Source organism: Rhinoraja longicauda, chromosome 8 (assembly GCF_053455715.1).
Source record: "Rhinoraja longicauda isolate Sanriku21f chromosome 8, sRhiLon1.1, whole genome shotgun sequence".
In the NCBI taxonomy this organism is placed as follows: domain Eukaryota; kingdom Metazoa; phylum Chordata; class Chondrichthyes; order Rajiformes; family Arhynchobatidae; genus Rhinoraja; species Rhinoraja longicauda.
The window spans coordinates 13,518,153-13,544,338 of record NC_135960.1 but is presented as its reverse complement, the minus strand read 5'-3'; the positions used below and the strand labels follow the sequence as shown (position 1 = coordinate 13,544,338).

At 41.3% G+C, this 26,186-nt stretch overlaps 1 protein-coding gene across 1 annotated transcript in view; it reads right to left on the bottom strand.

The window, feature by feature from the left end:
• Positions 1–26,186, bottom strand: part of neb (nebulin) — a 234,885-nt gene that overhangs the window by 158,359 nt on the left and 50,340 nt on the right. Inside the window, exons 29-44 of the mRNA XM_078404318.1 lie at positions 24,449–24,655; positions 23,045–23,149; positions 22,381–22,488; positions 21,845–22,156; positions 20,834–21,040; positions 18,089–18,193; positions 15,605–15,712; positions 14,404–14,715; positions 13,861–14,067; positions 13,138–13,242; positions 9,237–9,344; positions 6,762–7,073; positions 3,497–3,703; positions 3,295–3,399; positions 1,824–1,931; positions 265–576 (exon numbers count right to left, since the gene is read on the bottom strand). Coding sequence (XP_078260444.1) covers positions 265–576; positions 1,824–1,931; positions 3,295–3,399; positions 3,497–3,703; positions 6,762–7,073; positions 9,237–9,344; positions 13,138–13,242; positions 13,861–14,067; positions 14,404–14,715; positions 15,605–15,712; positions 18,089–18,193; positions 20,834–21,040; positions 21,845–22,156; positions 22,381–22,488; positions 23,045–23,149; positions 24,449–24,655 — 2,928 coding nt within the window. The remainder of the gene's footprint in view (positions 1–264; positions 577–1,823; positions 1,932–3,294; positions 3,400–3,496; positions 3,704–6,761; positions 7,074–9,236; positions 9,345–13,137; positions 13,243–13,860; positions 14,068–14,403; positions 14,716–15,604; positions 15,713–18,088; positions 18,194–20,833; positions 21,041–21,844; positions 22,157–22,380; positions 22,489–23,044; positions 23,150–24,448; positions 24,656–26,186) is intronic.

The following is a 26,186-nucleotide window of genomic DNA, read 5'->3' as shown; positions in this document are numbered from 1 at the left end:
CTTACCCTTTCCCCAATAAATACTGGAGCTAATGGGCCAATGTTTCTACACACAGCACCCGATTTAATTGCACAACAACCGTTGTTTTTAACTATAAATTCCATTATTGAAAAAAAGAAGTTGAATTCTCAAAAGCGTAAGCATAGAAATCAGAAATCTCCAAACCCTATACTATTAATAAATAGAATGAATTGTCAAAAATAGAATAAAACTGATTTAACTTTAAAAAAAAAAAGAGATTCAAAAAGAAAGATTGCTCCTTACTTCACTCTGTATCTCCATCATCCTTCTGGCACGGTCCAGGTCGATTGCATCAGGTAGGTATGTGAAATGGTGGACCAGCCGCTTATAATTGGTATTAGTGGCCACTTCTTGGGACTTCTTAGCAGCCACGATGCTTAGCATGTCCAAAGGCATGTGATACTTGGTCTTGCTCTTCTCGTAATTCTTTTTGTATTCACGGTCAGACTGCAACTTGGCTACTTGCATGCAATGGACCAACTTGGGATCGTCCTGCAAGCTACGGAAACCAACGTGCTTTCCCCTTGCCTTCTCGTAGGCATGTTTATACTTGTACTGTAAGAAAGTAATGGTTAAAAAAAAAATTATTAATCAGTTCAAAGAACCTCTAAATTACCAACAAACTCGAGTTTAGTTTACACAAGAACACAAGAAAATAGGAGCAGGAGTAGGCCAACCGGCCCCTCGAGCCCGCTCCGCCATTCAATACGATCATGGCTGATCCTACCCCAACCCCCTTCCCACTATCGCCCTTCTTCCCACCCAAAAGAACCGTGTGATCTCCTGGGAGAGGCGAAAAACCGGATAAAAACCCAGGCCAATTTGGGAAAAAAATCCGGGAAATTCCTCTCCGACCCCAAGCTAGGCGATCGAAACTTGTCTAGGAGATTACTCAGGTCTTACTAGTTTATTATTGTCACAAGTACCGAGGCACAGTGAAAAGCTTTTGTGTTGTGCGCTATCCAGTCAACGAGAAGACTATGTATGATTACAATCAAGCTGTGCTGAATCAGAAAATAAATCTGTACTTCATAGAATAGTAAAGCACAGGACAGGTTCTTCGGCGCACAATGTCCATGCCGAAATTGATGACAAGTTAACTAATTAGTTGAATTAATCTCTTCTGCCTGCAGGTGATCCATACTCCTCCCCTGCGTAATCAATGTGTCCATCCAAAAGCATCTGAAATGCCACTATCATATCTGCCTCCACCACCATCCCTGGCAACGCGTGTCCTCTCTGCTCAGAATGTTCATAACATTACAATCTTTATTGCAGAGATTTGTTTAATAATGTAACACTTAGGGAGACATAGAGTCATACAGCATGGAAAAGAGCCCTACGGCCCAACTTGCCCCCGCTGAGCTAGATGACCGAGGTACACCCGTCCCACCTGCCCGAGTTTGGCCCATATCCCTCTAAACCTTTCCTAACATGTACCTGTCCAAATGTCTTAAACATGTGGAGGCCCAATGAGTTCCCAAGAATGTTGTACCTGTCTCGATAACCCCGTTCTTTTATACCATCAGTAAGCAGAGTCACATGCCAATTCCTCGTAGGAACAAGTCATCAACAGCTCCACTCAATAACTTTGTCTTGTGGTGACTGTATGATCAGCTACACTGAAGTGATGCTAGATCTCCCTCAGTGAAAACGCTTACATCAAATAGCCTGCTGATGGGTTTAAACAGGTTAAGTGACTGCTTCAATATGCCAGCAGGCCACTTTGGAAGAGGAGAAAACTGGTTGAACATAAAACAATGGAAAACAACAGATCTTATATAACTTGTCAAAACACTTACATTGCTGGCAATATCAGCAGAGGCTTTGGCAGCTTTGATTGGAATGGCATCCGCACGAACATCACATCCCTTTTTCTTCGCTTCTTCCATGCTTTGTTTGTACATTTTCTGCAAAGGAATATGAACAAAAATAATTTTACGTGTCTGCATTGCATGAATCAAAAGATCTACCTGTAACCCTCAACACTGTAAAAATGTGCTCCAATATAAGCATAAGGAACGATATCGCACTGGATCCATATGTTGAATTCAACAGCTTCAAGTAATTTGCTCTTGCTGTTTGCATCAAAATTGGGCCCGGGTCATTTATCTGCAATATTAACTGTTTTTTTCTCACCATTAACATGGTGTGAACTGCTTTGCAGTCACAGCTTTGCATTGCACACTTACATTCCATGATCTTGATTTTCTCACTATAACTGTTCTTATTTCAAATATTAACTGTCTTCTTTTCATGTTTTTTTCTAACTGCCTTCCATTAATCCAGTTAACCTACACCTTATCCCTCATCCACATCCTGATCTCACCCTATCAGGGATATTTCCTTTGTCCTAACCACCCCCCCCCCACCCCCCCACCATCTCCATCCTACACTCCATTCGGCTTGTGCTCGCTGGATCGGCTTGTACTCGCTGGAATTTAGAAGATTGAGGGGGGATCTTATAGAAACTTACAAAAATTCTTTTTTGCAGGAAGATTGTTCCCGATGTTGGGGAAGTCTAGAACAAGGGGTCACAGTTTAAGGATAAGGGGGAAGTCTTTTACGACCGAGATGAGAAAGTTTTTTTTCACACAAAGAGTGGTGAATCTGTGGAATTCTCTGCCACAGAAGGTAGTTGAGGCCAGTTCATTGGCTATATTTAAGAGGGAGTTAGATGTGGCCCTTGTGGCTAAAGGGATCAGGGGGTATGGAGAGAAGGCAGGTACGGGATACTGAGTTGGATGATCAGCCATGATCATATTGAATGGCGGTGCAGGCTCGAAGGGCCGAATGGCCTACTCCTGCACCTATTTTCTATGTTTCTATGTTTTTTTCTAACTGCCTTCCATTAATCCAGTTAACCTACACCTTATCCCTCATCCACATCCTGATCTCACCCTATCAGGGATATTTCCTTTGTCCTAACCATCCCCCCACCATCTCCATCCTACACCAAACCAATTTGTAACCAACTCGATCTCATTCTTTCCTGATTCTGACGAAGAGCATTTGACCTGAAATAACTCAGATTCGCCTTCCAAAGACATTGAAATGTTTCTCGCATTTTCCATTTTTTTCTGATTTTCAGCACCTGCCATTCTTTTTATTTCATTCCTGCAATACTCATTGAATACATTTTAAATGCATAATTTTGTCTCTTGTTCTCCGTAGCTTGCAGTGGTTTTCATTTCTTTGCCACTTTGCAATTTACGCTGAAATATAGTCACATTTTTCAATGAAGTGCAATTTATTCCGATCCGTTTATCGTACCTGGCTCATGTTGTACTGGTTCACTTTAGCCAGAGTAATCTCTGGTGTGTCTGGCATCACACATATCTTAACCTTGTCTTTCTCCCAGGCCTCTTTGTACAAGTTCTAAAAGGTTAAAGACTAGAGATTAATAATGCACTCTTTGAATCAGAAAACTTAATAGAAAAACTTTCACAAATAAATTATTTTAAAGTTTTCTTACCTGATCCATGATTTTGGCATTTGCCTTTGCAAGCTCCATAGGTATGGACTGAGTATCAATGGTAAATGTGAACTTCTCAGGGTGCTGTCGATATGTTTTCTCACACAGGATATTTGAAGCACGCTTGTTCTTTTCATTCTCCAGTGAACCAATGGGGATCCAGCCCAGGCCCTTCATACACTCAGTGTACTCTGACTTGTAGAGGTTCTGAAATAAGGAACACGAAGAATAAACAGCCATATCCAAAGGTACTTTCAGACATTTAAAAAACTGCTGCAACAGCCAATTCTAATTTGGAACTTTTGTGCAAGAGACATCTTAGAGTCATAGAGTCTTACAGCGTGGAAATAGGCCCTTCAGCCCAACTTGCCCACACTGGCCAACATGTCCCATCTCCACTAGTCCCACCTGCCTGTAGTTGGCCCATATCCATCTTATCCATGTACCTGTCTCAATGCTTCCTAAACATTCCGACAGTACCTGCCTCAACTATCTCCCCCGGCAGTTCGTTCCATACACCCACCACCCTTTGTGTGAGTCTGCACTGGGTCTTGATTATTATTTTGTCCTTTCTGAGAGCTACACAAGTTAAATGCATGAGAAAATAGCGGTTATTCCTCTCTGAGCAACAGTGACCCATGAGGTCAGGCAAGAGAATTGTTCTGCAATTCTCCCTCATTCAATTGGAAAATACCTGGCTCCAGCATCATAATTAAGAAGAATACAGTCTGATGACCCAGAAAAGTAGAAGTCCACTTTAACCCAAAAAGCAGATTTGTTGAATTAACAGATAGATACAAAATGCTGGAGTAACTCAGCGGGTCATGCAGCATTTCTGGAGAAAAAGTATAGATGACTTTTTGGGTCGAGACCCTTAATCAGATTGAGAATCAGGGAGGGGAAAACTAGAGGTATGAGCAGGTATCTTTGTCTATCTTTGGTGTAAAGCGGCATCTGCAGTTCCTTCTTACACACTTCATTGCATTCATTGTGTGAATTTTCTCCATAAAATGTAAGTCATGCTTATTAAAACAGACCCATGTGCCAACAAGTCTGCTAACTTTAGTAAACATTTAAGGGTGATTTATAATCTGAAACTGGCATCCATCGTCAATGGCCTCGTGCATTCACCACTATGTTTGGAAGCCAAAAGAAGGCTCGCCCAGAAAAGTGCTGAGAAAAAACATTGACAGCTAATTAAGCTGCAATAGAGTGGATGTGGAGAGGATGTTTCTACTAATGGGAGATTCTAGGACGAGTGGTCATAGCCTCAGAATCAAAGGACGTTCCTCTAGATGAGGAGGAATATTTTTAGTCAGAGGGTGATGAATCTGTGGAATTCATTGCCACAGGCTTTAGAGGCCAAGTCAATAGATATTTTTTAGGCAGCGATAGATAGATTCTTGATTAGTACGGGTGTCAGGGGTTATGGGAGGAGGCAGGAAAATGGGGTTAAGAGGGAAAGATAGATCAGCCATGATTGAATGGCAGAGCAGACGATGGGCCGAGTGGCCTAATTCTGCTCCTATCACTTATGAACATAAGCAACAGCTCCATGCCGAGCCAGTTGTCAAACTTGACAATAATAAAAAAAGACACAAAATGCTGGAGTAACGCAACAGAATAGGCAACATTTCTGGAGAACATAAATGCGTGATGTTTTGTGTCGGGACCATTTCAGACAATAGCCTTGTATTTTTCAACAAATTTTGCAAAAGCAATTAAAAGTAGTCCAAGCAATCACTTTTTAAAAAAATTACAGAAGCAAAACATTTAAATGAACATGAAAAAAATCAAAAAACATCTAAATAAATTAAAATAAAAGGTGGATGAACTAAAGCCTATCTGAAAGGACTGGCGGCTAAGTATGAACTTAGTATGAACTACAGCTGTCTCTAATAGCTGTTCCAAATAAATGGAGGCTATCTTCCAATGCCAGACATAACCTGTGCCAAAAAGGTTGGATGAACTGCGCTGCATACCTGTTTAATTGATCAGGAGCATATTCTTGAAAAAAACTCTTTGCTGATTTAAGTAGGGAGTGGCTGCTAATCACATGAGTAACTCAACATTTGTCTGCAAAGTCCAGTCCAATATCTATGGGTGGCAAAGTCATAGGTTCATAAGTCATAGGAGCAGAATGAGGCCATTTGGCCCAGAGACTCTACTCCACCATGGCTGATCTATCTTCCCTCTCAACCCCATTCTTCTGCCTTCTCCCCATAACCCTTGACACCCTTACTAATCAAGAATCTGTCAATCTCCACCTTAAAAATATCCATTGACATGGCCTCCTCGGCTGTCTGTGGCAATGAATTCCACAGATTCACCACCCTCTGACTAAAGAAATTCCTCCTCTTCTCCTTTCTAAAGGTATGTCCTTTTATTCTGAGGCTATGCCCGCTGGTTATAGACTCTCTCACTAATGGAAACATCCGTTCCACACCACTCCATTCAGGCCTTTCACTATTTGAAGTCCCATCTATAAAGGCCAAGTCACCTTAAATAAGCATAACAACACTGGTGCAAACCCTACCAGAAAGATAATATTTAATGTAAAAATAAGCATAATTCACGCTTAAGGATTGGAAAGAATGAATGATTTTCTGACTATTTTGATAATTAGTAATCCCACAGGTCACGGATCCATATTTGATGATCACATACCAAGTCATGCCAATTATACATGATACAAGCCACCACATAGTACTGCACTGAACTGGCACTTACATTATATTCTCAAGTAACGTTACTTGAACTTACATTTTCTGACACAAGAGCATGAATGCTGTCTCTGAGATGAGAATATTGACAATAACCATCGAACCCAAACCTCACCGTTGGTAGATTTGGGCAAACTTGATTAAGTGCGACAGGCACATTCAAGGGGGACATTGATCACAGAATAAGATACAAATTAGAAAGGAATCATCTAGATTAGAACTTATTGACTGGAGAAGAGCCAGGGGAATCCTGGTGTGGGTGATAGGAATCAACTGGTAAAATCACAAGAGAACAATGGGTGGCCTTTGATAAAGCACTGGATCCGGAGTGTCCAAACCCAGAGCTCCATGCTTCTCTGTTCAGCTGCTTCCTGGCTTGGTCAGCTGAGTTACTGGGAAGCTGGACCCAAAAATCAGGCATGCTCATGGTTGCAATGTCATCATATCAGAGAAATTCACACAAGCGCAATTTAAAGTTTCATGTAACATGTGGAATTATTGCTGTTTATAAACGCACAGTATGTTTTTCTTTACAAACTTACATCACTCTGTATGTCCATCATGTTTTTGGCCCATGCCAAGTTCATTGAGTCAGGAGGGGAAATGTAGTTATGAATGAGACGTTTGTAGTCAATGTTGCTAACTGCTGCTTGAGACTGCTTAGCAGCTGTAATGCTGACCATGTCCAATGGTGTGTTGTACTTGGTCTTGAATTTTTCATAGTCCTTCTTGTACTCACGGTCTGACTGCTGTTTAGCAACTTGCATGAAGTGGACAAGCTTGGGATCATCCTGCAAGCTTCGGAAACCAATATGCTTTCCCCTAGATTTTTCATAGGCTTGTTTGTATTTATACTAGCAAAAGGAAAAGGAAACAGTGTTAATGAAGGCAACTCTTCCATTGAATTCAATGCATTGCAACTGACAAATGTACTGTTATATTTAATGCACACTAGCAATAGCAGTGTTATAAATTCAGATACTAACGATAGCACACAAATAAATAAAAGGGTAAGTTGTACAGAGGGCATATGGAAGCTGCAAATGGTTATTTATGGATACATAAAAAGACTGGGCATTACGAGATGTTAAATTGTCCATTTTAGCAGGAAATAGAAACCAAGCATTTCATCAAAACAGTGATATATTGCAGAGGGATTGGCATGTATATGAATCACAAAAGGTCAAAATTTGGGTACAGTAACTAATTAGGAAAACTATCAAAATGATATTGTTTTTTACTAAAGGAATTGAACACAAAAGTAGGGAGGTGTGGCTACAATTTTATGGGACATTGGCAAGAGCACATCAAGAGAATTGTGTATTGTATATGGTTTCCTTGCTTAAACAAGGATGTTAATGCATTGATACCTGGAATGGGAAGTTATCTTCCAAGGAAAGATTGGTCAGGATAATATAATATCTGGTGAAATTTAGAACGGTGAAAAAAAATCTTGATTGAAGCATGTAATATCCTGTTGGGTCTCGAGAATTAGGAACTAGGAGTCTGCCCATTTAGGACAGAGATTAGCCGAACTCTTTTTTTCTCTCAGAGTGTTGTGAGCCTCTGTAACTCCCTACCTTGAAAGACAGCTGGAGTGGATGCTTTGAATATTGTCATTCAGAGGTAAATAGATACTTAATAAGCAAAAAGGCGACAGGTTACAAAGGATAGAAAGGAAACCGAAACTGAAGTTACATTCAAATCAAGCATGATCCTGTTAAAGCACAGAGGAGGCTTGAGCATCTAAGTGGCCAATTCATCCTCCTAATATGTGTTTTCATACATTTAGGGTGGCAGAGTTACGTAGCAATAGAGTTGCTGCCTTACAGCACCAGAGACCCGGGTTTGATCCTGACTATGGGTGCTGTCTGTACAGAGTTTGTACCTTCTCACAGGGACCGCGTGGGATTTCTGCTGAACCTCCAGTTTCCACCCGCACTCCAAAGAAGTACAGGTTTGTAGGTTAATTGGCTAGGGATAATTGTAAATTGTCCCTAGTGTGTAGGATAGTGCTTGTGTACGAGGTGATCACTGGTCGGCCTGTCTCGGTGGGCTGAAGGGCTGATAGACCCCCGTGCTGTACCTCTGAAGTCTAATGTAAAGTCTAGTCCCACATGAGGCATGTTCATATGTGAATTTAATCACAGAGGAGAGGATACAGTAAAAATATTGATTTCAAAGGTATGCAAGTCACATGGAGATACTTCTTCAGTGATTGAACTCATTTTGGATTGCAGACCAAAGGGCAGATTTGCATCACTCGTGTATTGTTCCATGCACTAGAAACTGGTCGCTATCACAGAATTTATTAAAATGGAAAATAGTGGACGTTAAATTTGCATATTGCATGGATGAAATTTTCCAAGATGCTTTGCTGGCAGAGGGTAAAGCTCAATGGCAAGAAGTTACATTTGGAAAATCAAAGATTAAATCTAGAGCTTTCTCCTTTCTGGCTGTTACCTAAATGAGCAAGCACTTACTGTACACATTGAATTCCACCAGACTTGTTGAGCAGTAGAACAAAAAAATAGGGAAATTGAATCAAAAATGCCTGCATATTTTTATTAGTGATTAGCTGTGCTAAACACACTAAATAATATTAGTTTCAAATTCTCCTCAAGCATTAAAATTCAGTTCTAGCAGAGTCAATGGGAAAAAAATATCAGGTTAGCATGTATTTGTTATTAAATAAAACATTGTTTAACCAACAAGGTGTGAATTTCTGGACACATTACATCTACGTATGCAGACGATCATTCAATCTGGTGTTGAGTGTATCTTAAACATGTACAGCATTGCAGGAGGGGGAAAGTTTGCAATTTATAACACAATTTTAGAAGGAGAAAAATTTGACCCAGCAAATGACACAACCCAATCATGCTGTGTGCAATGCACAAAATAATGTGTTGTAATTAAGCATTTTCATGGTTTTGATAACTACACTGAAAATCGGGTGTTCCCTGGTGTGAATGCATAATAGACTATATCTGGTAAGATCATTAACAAATATTTACATCACTGGCTATGTCTCTTGAAGCCTTTGCAGCCTTTATTGAAATGGCGTCAGGCGTGAGGTGATAGCCTTTCTTCTTTGCTTTCTCCCAGCCAGATCTGTATAATTTCTAAAAGGTAAAAGAACAAAACGGTTGGATTTTAACAACATGTAATTCATTAATTGACTACTGAACTTGTATGAACTTGTTTACCTACATCATTTTCTGATAGAGAATATTAAAAACTCCAAGTGCCATATGAGAAAAGGGCAATTAGCTTAATTTTTTTTTTTTAAATGATTTATTTTCCGGTCAATACAATACAACAGATTGACCATACAGTTGCGAAAGTTAAATAGTGCAAAATCATTGTATAAAAAATAAAACAATATAATCACACATGATATTTTCTGACCGCAAAAAAAAGGTGTCGGCAGAAGCCAAAGCTTATTGTGCCTATCCATAATACTTAACAAAATATAATTGAAAAAAAGACAACATCATAAGTCAGAAGCAGATAAACAAAACATAGAAAGAAACACAAATATAGTCAAGAACCATCATTTCTGTCATGTCAGCCATTTCTCAGTTCTGATCACATATTTTGTATCTTTCAAATAGAATATTTTTGAACATTTTCTTGAATTTACACATATTTACACTCTTTTACACTCTTTTAATTCATTGTTGCAACACAGTTGTAATTCACAGTTTAGTGCAGTGCTGCACAATATTAATGCAATGACCCAAGTATCAGCCTTGGTGAATAGAGTGATGTCATAAGATCATAAAGTCATAAGGAATAGTAGAATTAGGCCATTCGGCCCATGGTGTACTCCATCATTCAAGCATGGCTGATCGATCTCTTTCTCTTAACCCCATTCTCCTGCCTTCTCCTCATAAACTTTGACACCTGTACTAATCAAAGCTCTATCTCTGCCTTAAAAATATCCACTGACGGCCTCCAAAGCCTTCTGTGGCAAAGAATTCCACAGATTCACCACCCTCTGACTAAATCAATTTCTCCTCATCTCCTTCCTAAAAGAACGTCCTTTAATTCTGAATATAGTTTATTCTAATAGTTTATCCTCAAAGTCAGCATCTGATTACTGAGGTCCTGCCCAGCACTGGGACTTCCTTTCATAAACAATAAGCCTTAGCCCTGATAATGTCTTGACAGGGGGTTATGCCAAGTCACTAGGTTCATTGGTTATCAAAAGATTTATGTTCATGGAACATTGGCAAAAATAAAGTCATAGAGTCAAGCAGTGTGGAAACAGGCCCTTCAGCCCAACTTGCCCACACCGGCCAACATGTCCCATCTACACTCGTCCCACTTGCCTGCATTTGGCCCATATCCCTCTAAACCTGTCCTATCCATGTACCCGTCAAACTTTTTCTAAAACATTGTTATAGTCCATGCCTCAATTACTTCTTCTGGCAGCTCGTTCCATACACCCACCACCCTTGGTGTGAAAAAATTACCCTTCAGATTTCTATTAAATCTTGCACTCTCTACCTTAATCCTATGTCCTCTGGTTCTCAATTCCCGTACTCTGGGCAAGAGACTTTGCGCATCTACCTGATCTATTAGAAATGGTTAAAAAATGACCAGAAATTCTGAAACAGCTATTTTTATGAAGAAAATAACTGAAACAACTTAAAACAATTAAATCCAATTAAGTTAACAATTAAATGCATCTAAATTATCAAAATTCATTCACAAAATGTACAGTCAGCTGTACATGTACAGGCATAGCAAGGTAAATGTATAGACATAGCAAGGGGACACCGGAATGAATATTTAAACGGTGCTGAGTAAGACCTACTAGCTTCCTGATCCGGCAGGTATAGTGAACGGACCCTGGAGTGAATATTTAGACTGTGCTAGACTCTAGTGCGGCAGTCCTTCTGGGAGTTGCTGTGTTCTGAGGCTAAAGTGCTGAAGCTTTGGCTTGTGAGGCTTCAGCGAGGAAGCTGAGCAGAGGTACAGGTAAGAAAAGGTAAGGTCTTTTACTCTTCAAACTTCATGTAGTCGGGATAACAGTTAGGACAGTGGTACGATCCTCCTGAAGGATGTGGGAGATCAGGGAAACTTCCAGTGTCCTTGGTGACCACATCTGTTGAAAGTGAGGCCAGCTGCATGCTCCCGACTGAACGCATCTCGGCACCGTAACTTGAGTGGGTGCATTCAGGTTCGTCCAGGATGCTGAGAGCATCGTAATGATTTTCGTGAGGTGGTCATACCTAACGTGAAGCTGCAGGTGTTAGAGGGAACTGCAGATGCCGGTTTACACTGAATATAGACAATAGATGCTGGAGTAGTGCAGCGGGACAGGCTGCATCGTTAGAGAAAAGGAATACATGACGTTTTGGGTTGAGACACTTTTTTAATTTGAGAGTCAGGGGAGAGGGTAACTAGAGGTATGCAAAGGATCAGAACAAATCAGAGCCGGCACCGATGATCAAGGAAAGGTGGAACTCACAATGGTGCATTTGTGGCTGTGGGAGAGGTGATAATGAAGGGATATATGGATGCGAACAGTGAAACAAGCAGGATGACTAGGGTGGTGGAGGGGCGGGGAGAGAGGGGATGCAAGGGGTACTTGAAATTAGGAAAATCATTATACATACCAGTGAATCAACCCTTTTCATATCTCTAGTCCCCCCTCTCCTCTGTCTCCCAGACTGATGAAGGGTCTTGATCCGAAACGCCACATATTCCTTTTCTCCCGTGAAGCTGCAGGTATTTGGGTGCCCACTAGGAAATGTGACGGTGGTAGGCAGAGAGTGCAGGGTTCCCCTGTGGCCATTCCCCATCAGTAACAGGTATGCCTCATTGTATACCTTTGGGTATGACCTATTGCAGGGCAGCAACAGCAGCCAGGTCTGTGGCACTGTAATGCTCAGCAGGGAAGTGGTGGAGTCAGACAGTCAACAGTGATAGGAGACTCAATAGTTAGGGGACAGATGGGAGATAGTGTAGCTGCAAAAGAGATGCCAGGATTATGTGCTTCCTCCCAGTTACCAAGATCAAGGGCATCTCTGAGCAGTTGGAGAACATCCTCACGGGGGAGAGGAGAGGTTTTGCACGTTGGTACCAACTATATTGATAGAACAATGGATGAGGTCCATTGAAGTGAATGAAGGGAGCAAAGAGATTAAAAAGCAGGACCTCAAGGGTGTGTAAGGGTTAACGCGGTAGAAGCCAGTTTGTGAAGGCTATGGCGGATATTTTAAGCTGTTATTAAAAGTGGTTTTTGCAAAGTTAAACAAGCTTTTGCAAAATTGACCTCCGAGGAGCTTCTCAGTGATTTCTCAGCACCAAGCAGTACCATGCCCTTGTAGATAAAAAGTTGTTTTCACATTCTAATGTCCTGAGCTGAAGCCTATGATGCCCACTTATCACACAATGGTGCGTCATTAGTCATATCAGCTACGCAACTCCTTGTGAGTCCCTTTTGATTCCCATAACACAATTAAAGCATCTCTACCATGTCTTTGTCCACTCCTGTGTGACTCCCTAATATAATTATGGAAACTATACTATGTTTTTGTTAAGACTAGTTTACATCATGAAATCATGGAAAATTTACTGAATGTACTCTGTGCTGCTTTTAACTGTATAAATACTGCATGTACTCTACGTATTCTTTGAGAGGACTGAAACAGGTGCTTGAGTGAACGAGGGTACACTCAGGACTCTGTGTCTTCTCCCACCTTGGTGTTTCAGTAAAAACTTTTAACCAGTCTTTGTGCTTTTTGAATTATTTCGTAGATAAGTCTAGCTGACTCTCATAGGTGGTAACCTCTGAATTACTCCCAGTGCCATGTGCTAGTGAGGGCGGATACAGGTGTTTCACAATAAACACAGCAGATTATTGATTATTTCCATCTCCAAACCAACTCATTTACAACTTACTTCACTCATGTTCATCTGGTTGCTTTTGGACAGGACAATTTCTGGCGAATCTGGCATAATATGGATCTTGGTCTTGTCTTTATCCCATGCTTGTGTGTACAATTTCTGTTAAAAAGAATAGACCCATGAGATTAAAACATAAAGCAACATGAACATGCCTGTGCGAGGACCAATGGAACCCATCTTGAAGATTTCCATCTGTTGACGAACAAAATATTCCATATAGTAAGCAGTAAATTTTCTGACTCCCACTCAATGCAGGAAGGGTAATGAATCAGCCAATGTTACTGGTGCCGATTCTATTCATTTATTTATATTGGAAACACATAGAAGGTGGGTGAGAAGAGCAAGTGGCTGAGTTGTGGTGTGCCGAGAGCCCATGTTACCCAAAGTAGAGAATTTGTCTGAAAGCAGAGCAGCATGGGGCATATTGAGCCATAGAGTCATAGAGTCTCACAGTGTGGAGACAAGCCCTTTGGTCCATCTTGCCCACACTGGCCAACATGTCCCATCTACACTGGTCCCATATCCCTCTAAACCTGTCATATCCATGTACCTGTCTAAATGTTTCTTAAACATTGCGATAGTACCTGCCTCAACTACCTCCTCCGGCAGCTCGTTCCAAACACCCAATGCCCTCAGTTGTGAAAAAGTTGCCCCTCAGGTTATGTCTGAAGAGATAGAATTTGGGATCCATGCACACGACTGCCCAATAATGCTTACCTTGTTCAAGATCTGTGCGTTATTCTTGGCCAAGACGAGTTCAAGAGAGTCTGGAATGCTTGTAAATTCCATAGTGGCGGGGTGTTGACGGTATTTATGTTCACTTGCGATCTGAGTTGCTTTCTTTGCCTTCTCCACATCCAAAGAGCCAATAGGAACCCAGCCCATGCCTTTAAACCAATTATTATAATCCAGTTTGTAATTGTTCTGCAAGGAGGCGTGAAAACGAGTCATTTTGCATTCAATAGTAAAGTGCCATACAGTTAATACTTTTTCCTATTTGCCTTCTGAAATGGCCATTCGGCTCGAAGGGCTGAATGGCCCCCTCCTGCACCTATTTTCTATGTTTCTATGTTTCTATGTCAAAATAATCAAAATAACACGGAGCAACATTAAAAAATAAATATAAAATTTAAATCTAATGTAAATGGGGAGCTCATGTATGTAGGAAAACACTCATTAAAAAAGGTTTAAAGGTAGAGATTGTTACATCTGCCGTGTATTTCTAAGAAATCTTAACTTCCATTGAAGCTTGTGGCTTACATCGCTCTGTATATCCATCATGTTCCTGGACAGTACTAAACTCATGGCGTCAGGCAGATAGGTGTAGCTGTGGATCTGATGCCTGTAGTTAGTATTGCTGGCCACTTCCTGGGATTTCTTGGCCGCAGTGATAGCGACCATGTCCATCGGTGAGTGATATTTGGTCTTGCTCTTCTCGTAGTCTTTTTTGTATTCACGGTCAGACTGAATCTTGGCTATGCGCATGGAATGGACCAACTTGGGGTCATCTTGAAGGCTGCGGAACCCGACATGTTTACCCTTTTCCTTTTCAAAGGCCTCTTTGTATCGATACTGCAATGATATTTGCATGAGAAAGTTAATACATTTGTTCAACTTTGCAGTTTTAAAAATATTAATTGAAAATAGAGTGGTTCCATTACTGTAGTTCATGTTAATTAACCCATTTAAGTCATTCTAACATTGATACTCCAGTATTTACAATTTTTCTCTGTGAATTACGGTCCTCCCATAAGCTAGGGTGTCATCTCAATCTTCCAACCTACCTCATTGTGGGCATTGGAATTTTTCACTGGAATTGTAATGCCATAATGCTGCAGAACTATATTCTGCACTCTGGTATTTATCTCTTTGTACCACCCATTGTACTTGTGCATGGCTTGATTGTCTTCGTGTATAGTATTTTCTGATTCAATTGGATAGCACACGAAACAAAAGCTTTTCACTTTATCTGGTACATATGACAGTAATGAACCAATACCAATGTTTCAAATTAGGTATTTCTTCATTCGTTTTTATCTCATAACAAAAATAGCATAATTTATGCTCCATTTGAAATTTTAACCAGTTTCCATGGATTGTTTTCCAAAGATAAACTCAGTGGGACAGGCAGCGTCTCTGGAGAGAAGGAATGGGTGACGTTTCAGGTCAAGACCCTTCTCCAATCCCTCCTATTTTGTTTTTATTTGAGATATTTCCCCTCTTGTAAATATTTTGTTAAACGACAGAAAGATTTTACCTCCATTTACAATCTAAGTGTATTTCCTCAAACTTAATTCTTGGGAGGCAGATCATCTGCCTTCTGCTTGGACAAAGAGACCTGGACTCAGATAGGACATGTGAAACAGCTTCTGAAAATGCATTGAAAGGACACTTGCTGGCTCTCAAAAATGTTTCTGACTCATATAAGGACATTTAAACTCCATAAGATGATTTTACTCACATTACTTGCAATGTTTCTTGAAGCTTTGGCTGCAACAATTGAAATGGCATCTGCCCGGATATCATGACCTTTAGCAATAGTTTTGTTCCAGGCTTTCTTATACAGTTGCTTGAAAAGGAAACAGAAGTAATAACTTTAGAACACACAGAATACAATGTTGGAAGGTTGAGATACACAATGACTTATCAGCTAAATAAATTCCAACGTGAATGATACTCAGGAGACATCCTATTTAAGCTATGCCCAAAATGACAGCATGCTTAAAAAGTGATCAATTACATTAATTCTCATTGAGATTTTACTCAGTTTCAGTCTTGATACAAAGCTCGGGGCCAATCAGAACACGTTTGGTTCAGCTGAAATCCATGTAATAATAATAATAATAAACATTTATTTTTTATAGCGCTTTTCCAGATGCTCAAAGACGCTTTACAAAAACAGTCAAGACATAAAAACAAACAAACTAACTATCCTGACGGAGAAGCGGCGAACAAATAGCGCCAGCGTCCTCTCACGTCAGGGTCCGGCAGTAGACAATAAAGAACACAAGACACACAATTACAATTTTTAACACAAACAGCCATCACAGTGATTGCTCCAGGCACACCCTCACTGTGATGGAAGGCAAAGAAAAGTCTTATCTCCTCCTCATTCTTCTTCCGTGGTGTTACGAGGCGATCGAGGCTCCCAACTTTTGAAGCCCCCACCGGGCGATGGAAAGTCCCAGGGCCGAGCCGAGCAGGCCGATGAAGGTCCTGAGCCCCCACCGGGCGATGGAAAGTGCCGCGGCCAGGCCACGCAGGGCGATGAGGGGCCTGCGAGCGGGTCGATCAAACCTCGCGCTTCGGGGCGGTCGAAGCTGCGACGGCTGGAGCTCCCGAAAGCCGATCGCCAGCCAGGGACCTGTGAGCTCCCGATGTTGCGGTCTGCAGGGCCCACGGCCGAAGCCTCCGAGATGGTACGTCCAGGCCCTGCGACCGGAGTCTTCAAGGTCGATCCCAGCTGGAGGCCGCCGACTCCACGGTGTTAGGCCGTAGCGCAAACGGAGATACGACACGATAAAGGTCGCATCTCCGTTGAGGAGATTGGAAAAAAAGGTTTCCCCCACCCCCCCACCACCCTCCACATATACACATATAAATCAAAAGATACATTTAAACGATAACAAAGACAAAAAACAAAAAAAAGACAGAGAGACTGCCGGTGAGCCGCAGCTGCAGAATGCAGCCACGCCCCCCAATGTAGAGAGAATTAAAAGATTTGTAGCCCTTACAGAATAGAAACCTTTACTCAAAGTATTATTCCATTTACCGTGCTAGTTCAAGGTAAAATATGTATTTTATTATTAAGATCCTTGTTATGGATTTCTCATCCAAACATATTTGTCCTGAACATTCATTGTGAAGAACTGTACAATAGTAATTTTACCATTTTGATATTTGCAGTAAATATGTGAATAGCTTTAGAAAATACCAGACATTACAAAAAGTTTGTATTTCAATGAAGATCTTCCAATTGTGTGGCAAGCTTTGCCCTTCCATCGCTAGTCATCAGTTTGAAACATCTTCTTCACTTTGTGATGCATGTTTATCCACTTTTGGTTGTTTCATTTCTGTCAGCAAAAACTAACTTGACATGGCAACTGCCAAGTACCTCATACTAAAAGCTGTAATTTATGCTTAACAAGTATCATCACAAGTATCAACAAGCCATCAGTAGCAGCAAACACCACCATGCCCCGAAGAAATCAATCACTTTTGTCAAAGCTGGAGAGAAGCCTCGACCACAACCAAATACAAGGGCGGGCCTCCTCTACACGGCCACTGACTGGCAGCTGCACGTCGATCTGGGCAAACAGCTGAAATTTCCACATCACAGCAACATCACTCCGGCCAGACATGATCATCACCTCCGAAGTGACAAAACAGCTGATCATTCTGGAGCTGACAGTGCCCTGGGAAGAGCGTATGGAAGAAGCAAATGAGAGGAAACGCGCAAAGTACCAGGAGCTGGTGGAGATGTGCTGGGACAAGAGGTTGGAAGACACGCTATGAACCCATAGAGGTGGGCTGTAGAGGCTTTGCAGGTCGCTCACTCTGCAAAGTCCTCAACCAATTGGGCATTACGGGGCTGGCAAAGAAGAGGGCCATTCAATCCGCAAGCGAAGCCGCAGAGAAAGCCACTAGATGGCTTTGGATTAAGAGGGCTGATCCGTGGGCAGTTGCTGCTGGGACGCAAGTCGGGGCCTGATCAACCCCGGCTGGGTCACCTGGGCGAGGGTGTCTGATGTTGTGAGACCGAAACACCCGATGATTCCAGGTCACATCACTGAGGATGCGTCCCAGTGCATCCAGAAGATGTATCTTGCACACTGCAAGTTCATTGAGAAACAATGTGCTGCTGACCTGCATTGTCATTACCAAATTTCTGATCCGTGTGAGCAACTTTAGAGGGATCCTTGCCAAGTTAAACCTGGGTACTTACATCACTTAAAATTTGAGCGTTGACCTTTGCCTGCACAAATGGCGGATATTCGTTGTCAAGAGTATACTTGTGCTTGATCTTTTCTCCAGCTTTTTTGTAGTTTAACTGAAAGTAAAAAGGGGAAAAGCATTAACGTTGGACAAAAACTGTCAATTACTCAGCAGCAAAGGTAAATGTCATTGTTTCTGAAGAACAGCCACATCACAGTAATAATTTAGTAAAATCCAACAAGGGCTAGCAATTCTTTATTCATCTATTTCCCATCATGGTTTTAAACAAAGTTTTAAAAAAGTTTCCATTGGTTGTGGTTAATAATCTACCTCCATTTTGAATGTGAATTATGAATCATAGTGTTTAAATGTTCAACTTCTCATAATTTTTGCTACCATTCAAACAGTACATGCAGCTTTGAAACTGAAAGTCGGCTTCGGTCAAATAAATGTGTTATCCAGCACAGTCCACATCCTGTGCTGAGTAGGGTGGGTTTCAGGGCACTCTAAATGGACATTCCCCCCCCTACATCAAAAATCTTCTAACCCCCCCTCTCTAACTCCAGGTCCCTCAGGTCGGCCGACTTGGGGCTACTCACTATCCCGCGGTCTAGGCTTAAGCTCAGGGGTGACCGCGCTTTTGCGGTTGCAGCTCCTAGACTGTGGAACAGCATCCCTCTCCCCATCAGAACTGCCCCCTCCATCGACTCCTTTAAGTCCAGGCTCAAAACCTATTTCTACTCCCTAGCGTTTGAGGCTCATTGAGGAGGCGCTGTGAACTGTTTGCGTGCTACTGTATGTTTCATTTTTTTCCTTAGTACCTAATCAGATGTACAGCACTTTGGTCAACGTGGGTTGTTTTTAAATGTGCTATACAAATAAAATTGACTTGACTTGACTTGACTAGCTGCAGGTGGTCTCCCTGTGGCTCCTGTTGGTTGGGTGGCATCATAGAAACAGCAACAATTAGTCCTTCAGCCCACCTTGTTTGTGCAGGCCATCAGGCACACACCACAGTTTCTTAAATCCACTCAGATTCCCATTAATTTCCCACTCTCCCAATTTTCCTACCAGTCACTTACATTAGACTTGAGAGGGAAAAAAGTGAAGGTCTAGGCCTCGGTCTTCACACAAAACCCACCATCAACCAGGAAGAAATATATCTCCACAAACCCAACTTAAACATGGAACAAGTACTAAAGAGGAAGACGCAAAATGTTGGGATAACTCAGCAGGACACGCAACATCTCTGGAGGGAAGGAATGGGTGACGTTTTGGCTTGAGAGACTGAAGAAGAGTCTCAACCCGAAAAATCACCCATTCCTTCTCCCCAGAGATGCTGCCTGTCCCGCTGAGTTACTGCAGCATTTTGTGTCTACCTTCGATTTAAACCAGCATCTGCAGTTCTTTCCTACACACATGTACGAAAGAGATACTGATTCCCCACGAACTTTCCAAATCTACTGCTAGGATAAGCAAACCAAGTCAGCATTTTGTTCCAACCGATGTATCTAACATTGAGGCCTTAATTACAATCAGAGAGTTCCTAAAGGCAAGTCCCTTCATTTGGCGCTCAACAGCTAACTCCTTAAACACTCTATTTTGAGCAAGAGAGGTGAACTGAGAAAATAATCTATCGATGTTATCAGAGCCTCTTTGATAAAATAATATGCATCCTCAATGCCTCGTGCAACCCCCTGACACATGACCACTATAAACAAAGGAAAAACATCTTGGAAGGCATTGAGAACTTCAAGTTTAATTGGCCAGAGCACACGGAAGCCCAGTGTAAATCACAAATGGAAGGCATCACCTCCAACATTTATATGCCTGTGGATTATGATCTAGGCAGCCATTCAATCCATACCAGTTCCCAGCAAAATAATCTTATTAGTCCCATTCCCATCTTGGCCAAGGCATGATTTACAGTAGCCAGTTAACCTACCACCACGTCATTAGCATGACGCAAGAAACCAAAGAACCCAGTGGAAACACATACAGTTGTGGGAAGAATGTGTTAACTCAGAGCAGAAAGCATCTAAGGTCAGGCTGGAACCTCATCTTCACCACCATGCCTCCCTGATAAGCAGTCCTGTCACACACTGTGTGCCGGGTCCACATTAGCCTCATCAGCGGCCTCAGAATCCATAGATCTGTGATGGAAGCAAATCAGTCTACACCCTGAGTGGCTGTCTTAGAGGCAGATAATATGTTGGAAGGATTTACTATGTGGAAGGACTGGGTCTGTGTTAGAAATAGACAGGGATCTCGCATAATTGTTCACATACAGCAAAAGAAGGGCCCACCACTTTTTCTCTCTCTCTTCATTTTCCTCCTATGGCCAACCATACTCCAGGTAAAAGTTGTAACTTATCAATGTGTTTCCTTTGGGATTCTCATACAACGTGGACATTTTTTAGGCAGTTCCAGAATGGATTAGCAGCATCAGGTGTTGTCGCGATTGGTAGGAGATCCATTCTGTCTTCATTCTCAAAATTGCTTTTGGCCAAAACACAATTCCACGCTAACTAATGTGCAGCATTACTCCTGTTTCTAATGCCCTCCTGTCACCTGCCTTGAATCAGATGTGTCACTGGCCATACAAATGTCCCAGGGCAGGAAATTCAAGGACAACCTCTCTTCATGCCAAGGCACTGTATCTCATTCACCAACACAAAATAAAGGAATAGCATTTTAAATCATTTGACCAGCGGCACATGATGTACAAGACTGATAATGAGATGAAGTTACTCACATCACTGAGCTGCTTTGTGTTGCTTGCTGCCAGAAGCATGTTCATGGAGTCGGGAACGCTGGTAAACTTGATTGTGTCTGGATGCTGACGGTATTTATGTTCATTCAAGGCCTCTCCTGCTTTCTTGGCTTTCTCCACGTCCAGTGAGCCAATGGGGACCCAGCCTATACCCTTCTGCCAGAAATTGTAGTCCTGCCTGTACAAATTCTGCCAAAACCAAGAATTGCAGAAGTATTTGAGTAAACGGATTCATATAAGGCAAGATGCAAGAACAAAAAAGTGTTATGATCCAAGGGACCGCAGACACTGAACTGGCTCTAAAACTGAAAACACGATGTATCTTCCTAGGCTAAAGGCAACATGGTTCTTAGTGGATAAAAGTAACTCAGATATAGATTAGCAAAGATTTAACAGAATTGCAGAGGTGATTTAAGGGACTGAATGACCTTGCAGAATTTTAGATCACGGTCATCCATTTCAGATAGAGATAAGGTGGAATTTCTTCCTTCATAGTATTGTGACTCTTTCAAATTTCCTACTCCAGATAGGTGTCAAGGCAGAGTCATTTAATATATATACAAGGCTGAGCTTGACAGATATTTAAATTCCAAGAGAGTCAAGAGCTTCATGGGGAGACTGGGATAGTGGTGTTGATGCCAAGATTGAATCAGTCCTGATCTTATTGAATGTCAGAGCTGGCCCAATTCCTGCTCCTATTTCTTGTGTTCGCATATTCTTAAAAGAAAGCAAGGAAATGTAATCCAGAAGCTAACCTACGCATCTACTCAAGATTAGAAATAAAATCAGAAAATATAGAATATACTCAGCAGGTACAGTCTGTGGAGAAAGAAACATGAGTTAACATTTCAGGTCAATGACCTATCAGAGCTGATTGTAACAATAGATCACAGATCTGGCAAACTAATTAACTGTTTCTCACACCACAGACGCTGCCTGAATCCGCTGAGTATTTGCAATCAACCTTAATTTTCATTTAACATTGTCACTTACGTCACTTTGTATGTTCATCATGTTCTTGGACAGCACCACATTCATAGAATCAGGAAGGCAGGTGTAATTGTGGATCAGCTGCTTGTAGTTAGAATTGCTGGCCACTTCCTGTGACCTTTTGGCTTCAGTTATTGAGATCATGTCCATCGGTGCATGATATTTGGTCTTGCTCTTCTCATAGTCCTTTTTATATTCACGGTCAGACTGAATCTTGGCTACGTGCATGGAATGGACCAGTTTGGGGTCATCCTTGAGGCTACGGAAGCCCACATGTTTGCCCTTCGCCTTTTCATAGGCCTCTTTGTACTTGTACTAGAATGAATAGGAGTGGATTTAAAGAGAAATCCAGAATCAATCATGTGAATACAATCAAATTTACATTTTACTTTGAAACACATGAACATTTTGTGGTTCTCAAACTGTTTCTTTCTTATGGAAGGGTTGGAATTTTACTATTTTCTCATAGCAACTCATTAATTGATTTGCATTTTATGTTAAAATCCATGAATCAGAGACTAATTTTGATGGTAACTTACATTACTGGCAATTTTGCCTGATGCTTTAGCTGCAACAATAGAGATGGCTTTAGGATCAAGGTGATATCCTTTGGCCAATGTCTTCTTCCAGCTATTCTTGTAACAATTCTGTAAAAGAATAGAGAAAATAGGGATCTTAGGGACTGCACATTTTTATTACTTTGATATTGAATGAAAATTATTAATAGATCCTTTGAAATATTGACTTCTCTTATATGACGGTTTCATCCAAGCTGTTAACTGAGTCACCTACCACAACTAGAGAGCAGCCCTGAACTACTATCTACTTCATTAGTGACCCTCAGACTATCTTTGATCGTACTTTACTGGCTTTACCTTGCACTAAACTTTATTCCTTTAGCAAGTATCTATGCACTGTAAATGGTGTGAATGGAATCATGTATTGTCTTTCCATGGACTGGTTAACACTTGACAAAAGCTTTTCACTGTACCTCGGTAAAAAAGACAATAAACTAAACTAAACTAAACTTTACTGGCAGGACTTAATAGGCCAACCTTCCTCCTTCTGTGTTATTATTATCTAAAATGTGTAAATGTGACTGGCATTTAACAATGTTAACTAGCTCTTAAAATGTTAGTACAATCTATAACAAACCAGAAGAATAAATTCAACTAGGTAAATGCATCGGAATGTGGTCCTTACATCACTGAGGTTGGCAGTATTGTACTTGGACAGAATAAACTGAGGAATATCCACGGGCAAGGTGTACTTATGCTTGATCTCTTCGCCTCCAGATCTGTACAATTTCTGTAAAGGGAAAACATGTCAAAACAAGAACAAAAGAACACAGTAAATATTGTAAGGCTCAAATGGAATCAGAAGGCCCAGATCAGCAAGAAATACTGTATGACAGGTCTAGAGGAGGCTTCTGAAGACAGTAACATAGAGGTATTTATTAGGTGGCTTCCAAAGATAGTGTCCAAGATATCATGACTATAAGATCATAAGACGTTGGAGCAGGATTAGGTTATTTGTCCCATTGAGTCTGCTCCACGATGGCTAACTATTTTTCCCACTCAAACCCACAATCCTGCCTTCTCCCCATAACCTTACTAATCAAGAACCTATCAATCTCCGCTTTAAAAATACCCAATGAATTGGCCTTCACAGCTCTGTGGCAATTAATTCCACAGATTCACCACCCTCTGGCGAAAGAAATTCATCCTCATCTAAATTCTTTTTTTCTGGGGCTGTGCATTCTGGTCCTAGACTCTCCCACTACAAGAAACATCCTCTCCACATCCACTCTATCTAGACCTTTCATTATTCAGTAAGTTTTAATGAGATACCTTTAGGCTCTTTTTAAAAAAAAATTTTTTTTAGAGATACAGCGTGGAAACAGGCCTTTCGGCCCACCGGGTCTGTGCCGCCCAACGATCCCCACACATTAACACTATCCTACACACACTAGGGACAATTTTTTACATTTGCCCAGCCAATTAACCTACATACCTGTACGTTTTTGGAGTGTGGGAGGAAACCGAGGATCTCGGAGAAAACCCACGCAGGTCACGGGGAGAACGTACAAACTCCATACAGACGGCGCCCGTAGTCAGGATCGAACCTGAGTCCTCCGGCGCTGCATTCGCTGTAAGGCAGCAACTCTACCGCTGCGCCACCGTGCCCCCCTTGCATCAAGAGTACACAGAGGAGTGGGAACTGCAGGTCCAAGTATGGCTTTGTATGGGCAAGATACATTTAGAGCAACCCTAATGTTGCTAATGCAACAAAAAAAGTCACCATGTAGCTGCTAATTCACAATCTAGCACAAGATGTCATTCCTACTTAATAATCCTGTTCCATTAGGCAGTGACAACTCCCTCAAATTACCATATCGCAGCAGGAAACCCTCAGTTAGAGGAGAAAACTGACAGGATTGTTTTGCCAAAGCCATACCTCCCATTGAATACAGTGTAAGATCGATTCCAGAAATTACACCGGTACTCCCAATTTCTTTGTGTCCCATTATTCCCATAATAGATGTAGCAAGGCTCAAGTCACTGAGAAATGAAACCGCCAGACATTATTTAGTGAAGGTCCACTCACATCATTGAGTTGCAGAGCATTGGCTTTTGCTAGCACCATTTCCACAGAGTCAGGCACACTGGTGAATTTGATGCTGCCTGGTGGCGCTCGGTAATGGTGTTCATCGAGGACTTGTCCAGCCCTCTTTGCTTTCTCCACATCTATGGATCCCAATGGGCTCCAGCCAGTGCCTTTATACCAGTTATTGTAATCGTATTTGTAGAGGTTCTGCATGCAAAAAAGAAATGATGTTAAAAACGAAGCATTAATTGTCCCATCTCTCCGCAACCAGATCAAACAATAAACATTTTATTAAATTGTTCTACAAAGCTAAATTTACATATTTTACATATTTTACATATGATCATTTTCCAAATAAAAGTGTTCATAGGTGAATATTATTGCAAAGATGTTAATGGGATGTTTCAATTAGCGCGTAGTAAATCTTGCGAGTAGCTATGCTGGTGCAGAACTTCACAAGAAAATAACTTGTGTTCCTTCAGTTAGTCCCTTCAGCTATCATCTGGTTTCTCACATTTGTTTTCATCCAACAAAACATTCACAGCACGAACGGTGCTTCAGAAAGTTCGCCCTCTTGAACTACCTCACCTCCCCTCACAAAATAATCTTCAAGTATAAGGTTTTTTTTCATCTGTAAGTTTTAACTGGGAAAATTTAACTTTAGGTATTAAAGCAAATTCAGGTATTGGATTTAATCTATTAGCAACGTAGCATGAATTTGCTCTTTTCTAACAATCTTTCCACTAAACGACATTTTATCACTCACAACAGACATAGACATATTAGATTGCTGTTTAATTTAAACAACTCAACGATAATAGTTCATAATAGATTTATGCGTCACACACATAAATAACAAATTCAGTTTTGCTTGACATGCAATCCATTCTACGACACCAGTGCAGTTATTGATCTTCTGGAAAACAGAGATCTTATTTTCTTTTGGACCTGTGTTTTGCTGATATTAGAAATTGAATTTGCGACTCTCAATGATTCTTAATTATTTGTCCTCTGGGAGCCCCGCAACCATCCACGAGATCCATGTTTTACATTGTGCATACCTTCACCTGACCATGGACAATAGACAATAGACAATAGGTGCAGGAGGAGGCCATTCGGCCCTTCGGGCCAGCACCGCCATTCAATGTGATCATGGCTAATCATTCGCAATCAGTACCCCGTTCCTGCCTTCTCCCCATACCCCCTGACTCCGCTATCCTTAAGAGCTCTATCCAGCTCTCTCTTGAATGCATTCAGAGAATTGGCCTCCACTGCTTTCTGAGGCAGAGAATTCCACAGATTCACAACTCTCTGACAATCATGCCTTCAGATATCTAGATCCTAAACTCTGGAGTTCACTCGTATGTGTCCCAGCTAACCCTCTAATCCACATATTTAACAAAGCTTCTGATCATCCACACTTCTTCATGTGGTTGCGGTCAAATTTTAACAGATAAAGTTTTAGAACATAAAACAGTAGAGCACAGGAACAGGCCCTTCGACCCACAATGTCCAGGCTGAACATGAGGCCAAGTTAAACTCATTACCTCTGCCTGCACAAGATCATCACTGCATTCCCTGTATATCTATGTGCCTATCTAAAATGCCACTATTGTATCTGCCTTCACCACCACCCCTGGCAGCACATTCAAGGCATCCACCACTCTGCGTAAAAAATGTGCCCCACACATCTCATTTAATTTATTTTCGCTCTCACTTTAAAGTTATGTCCTCTAGT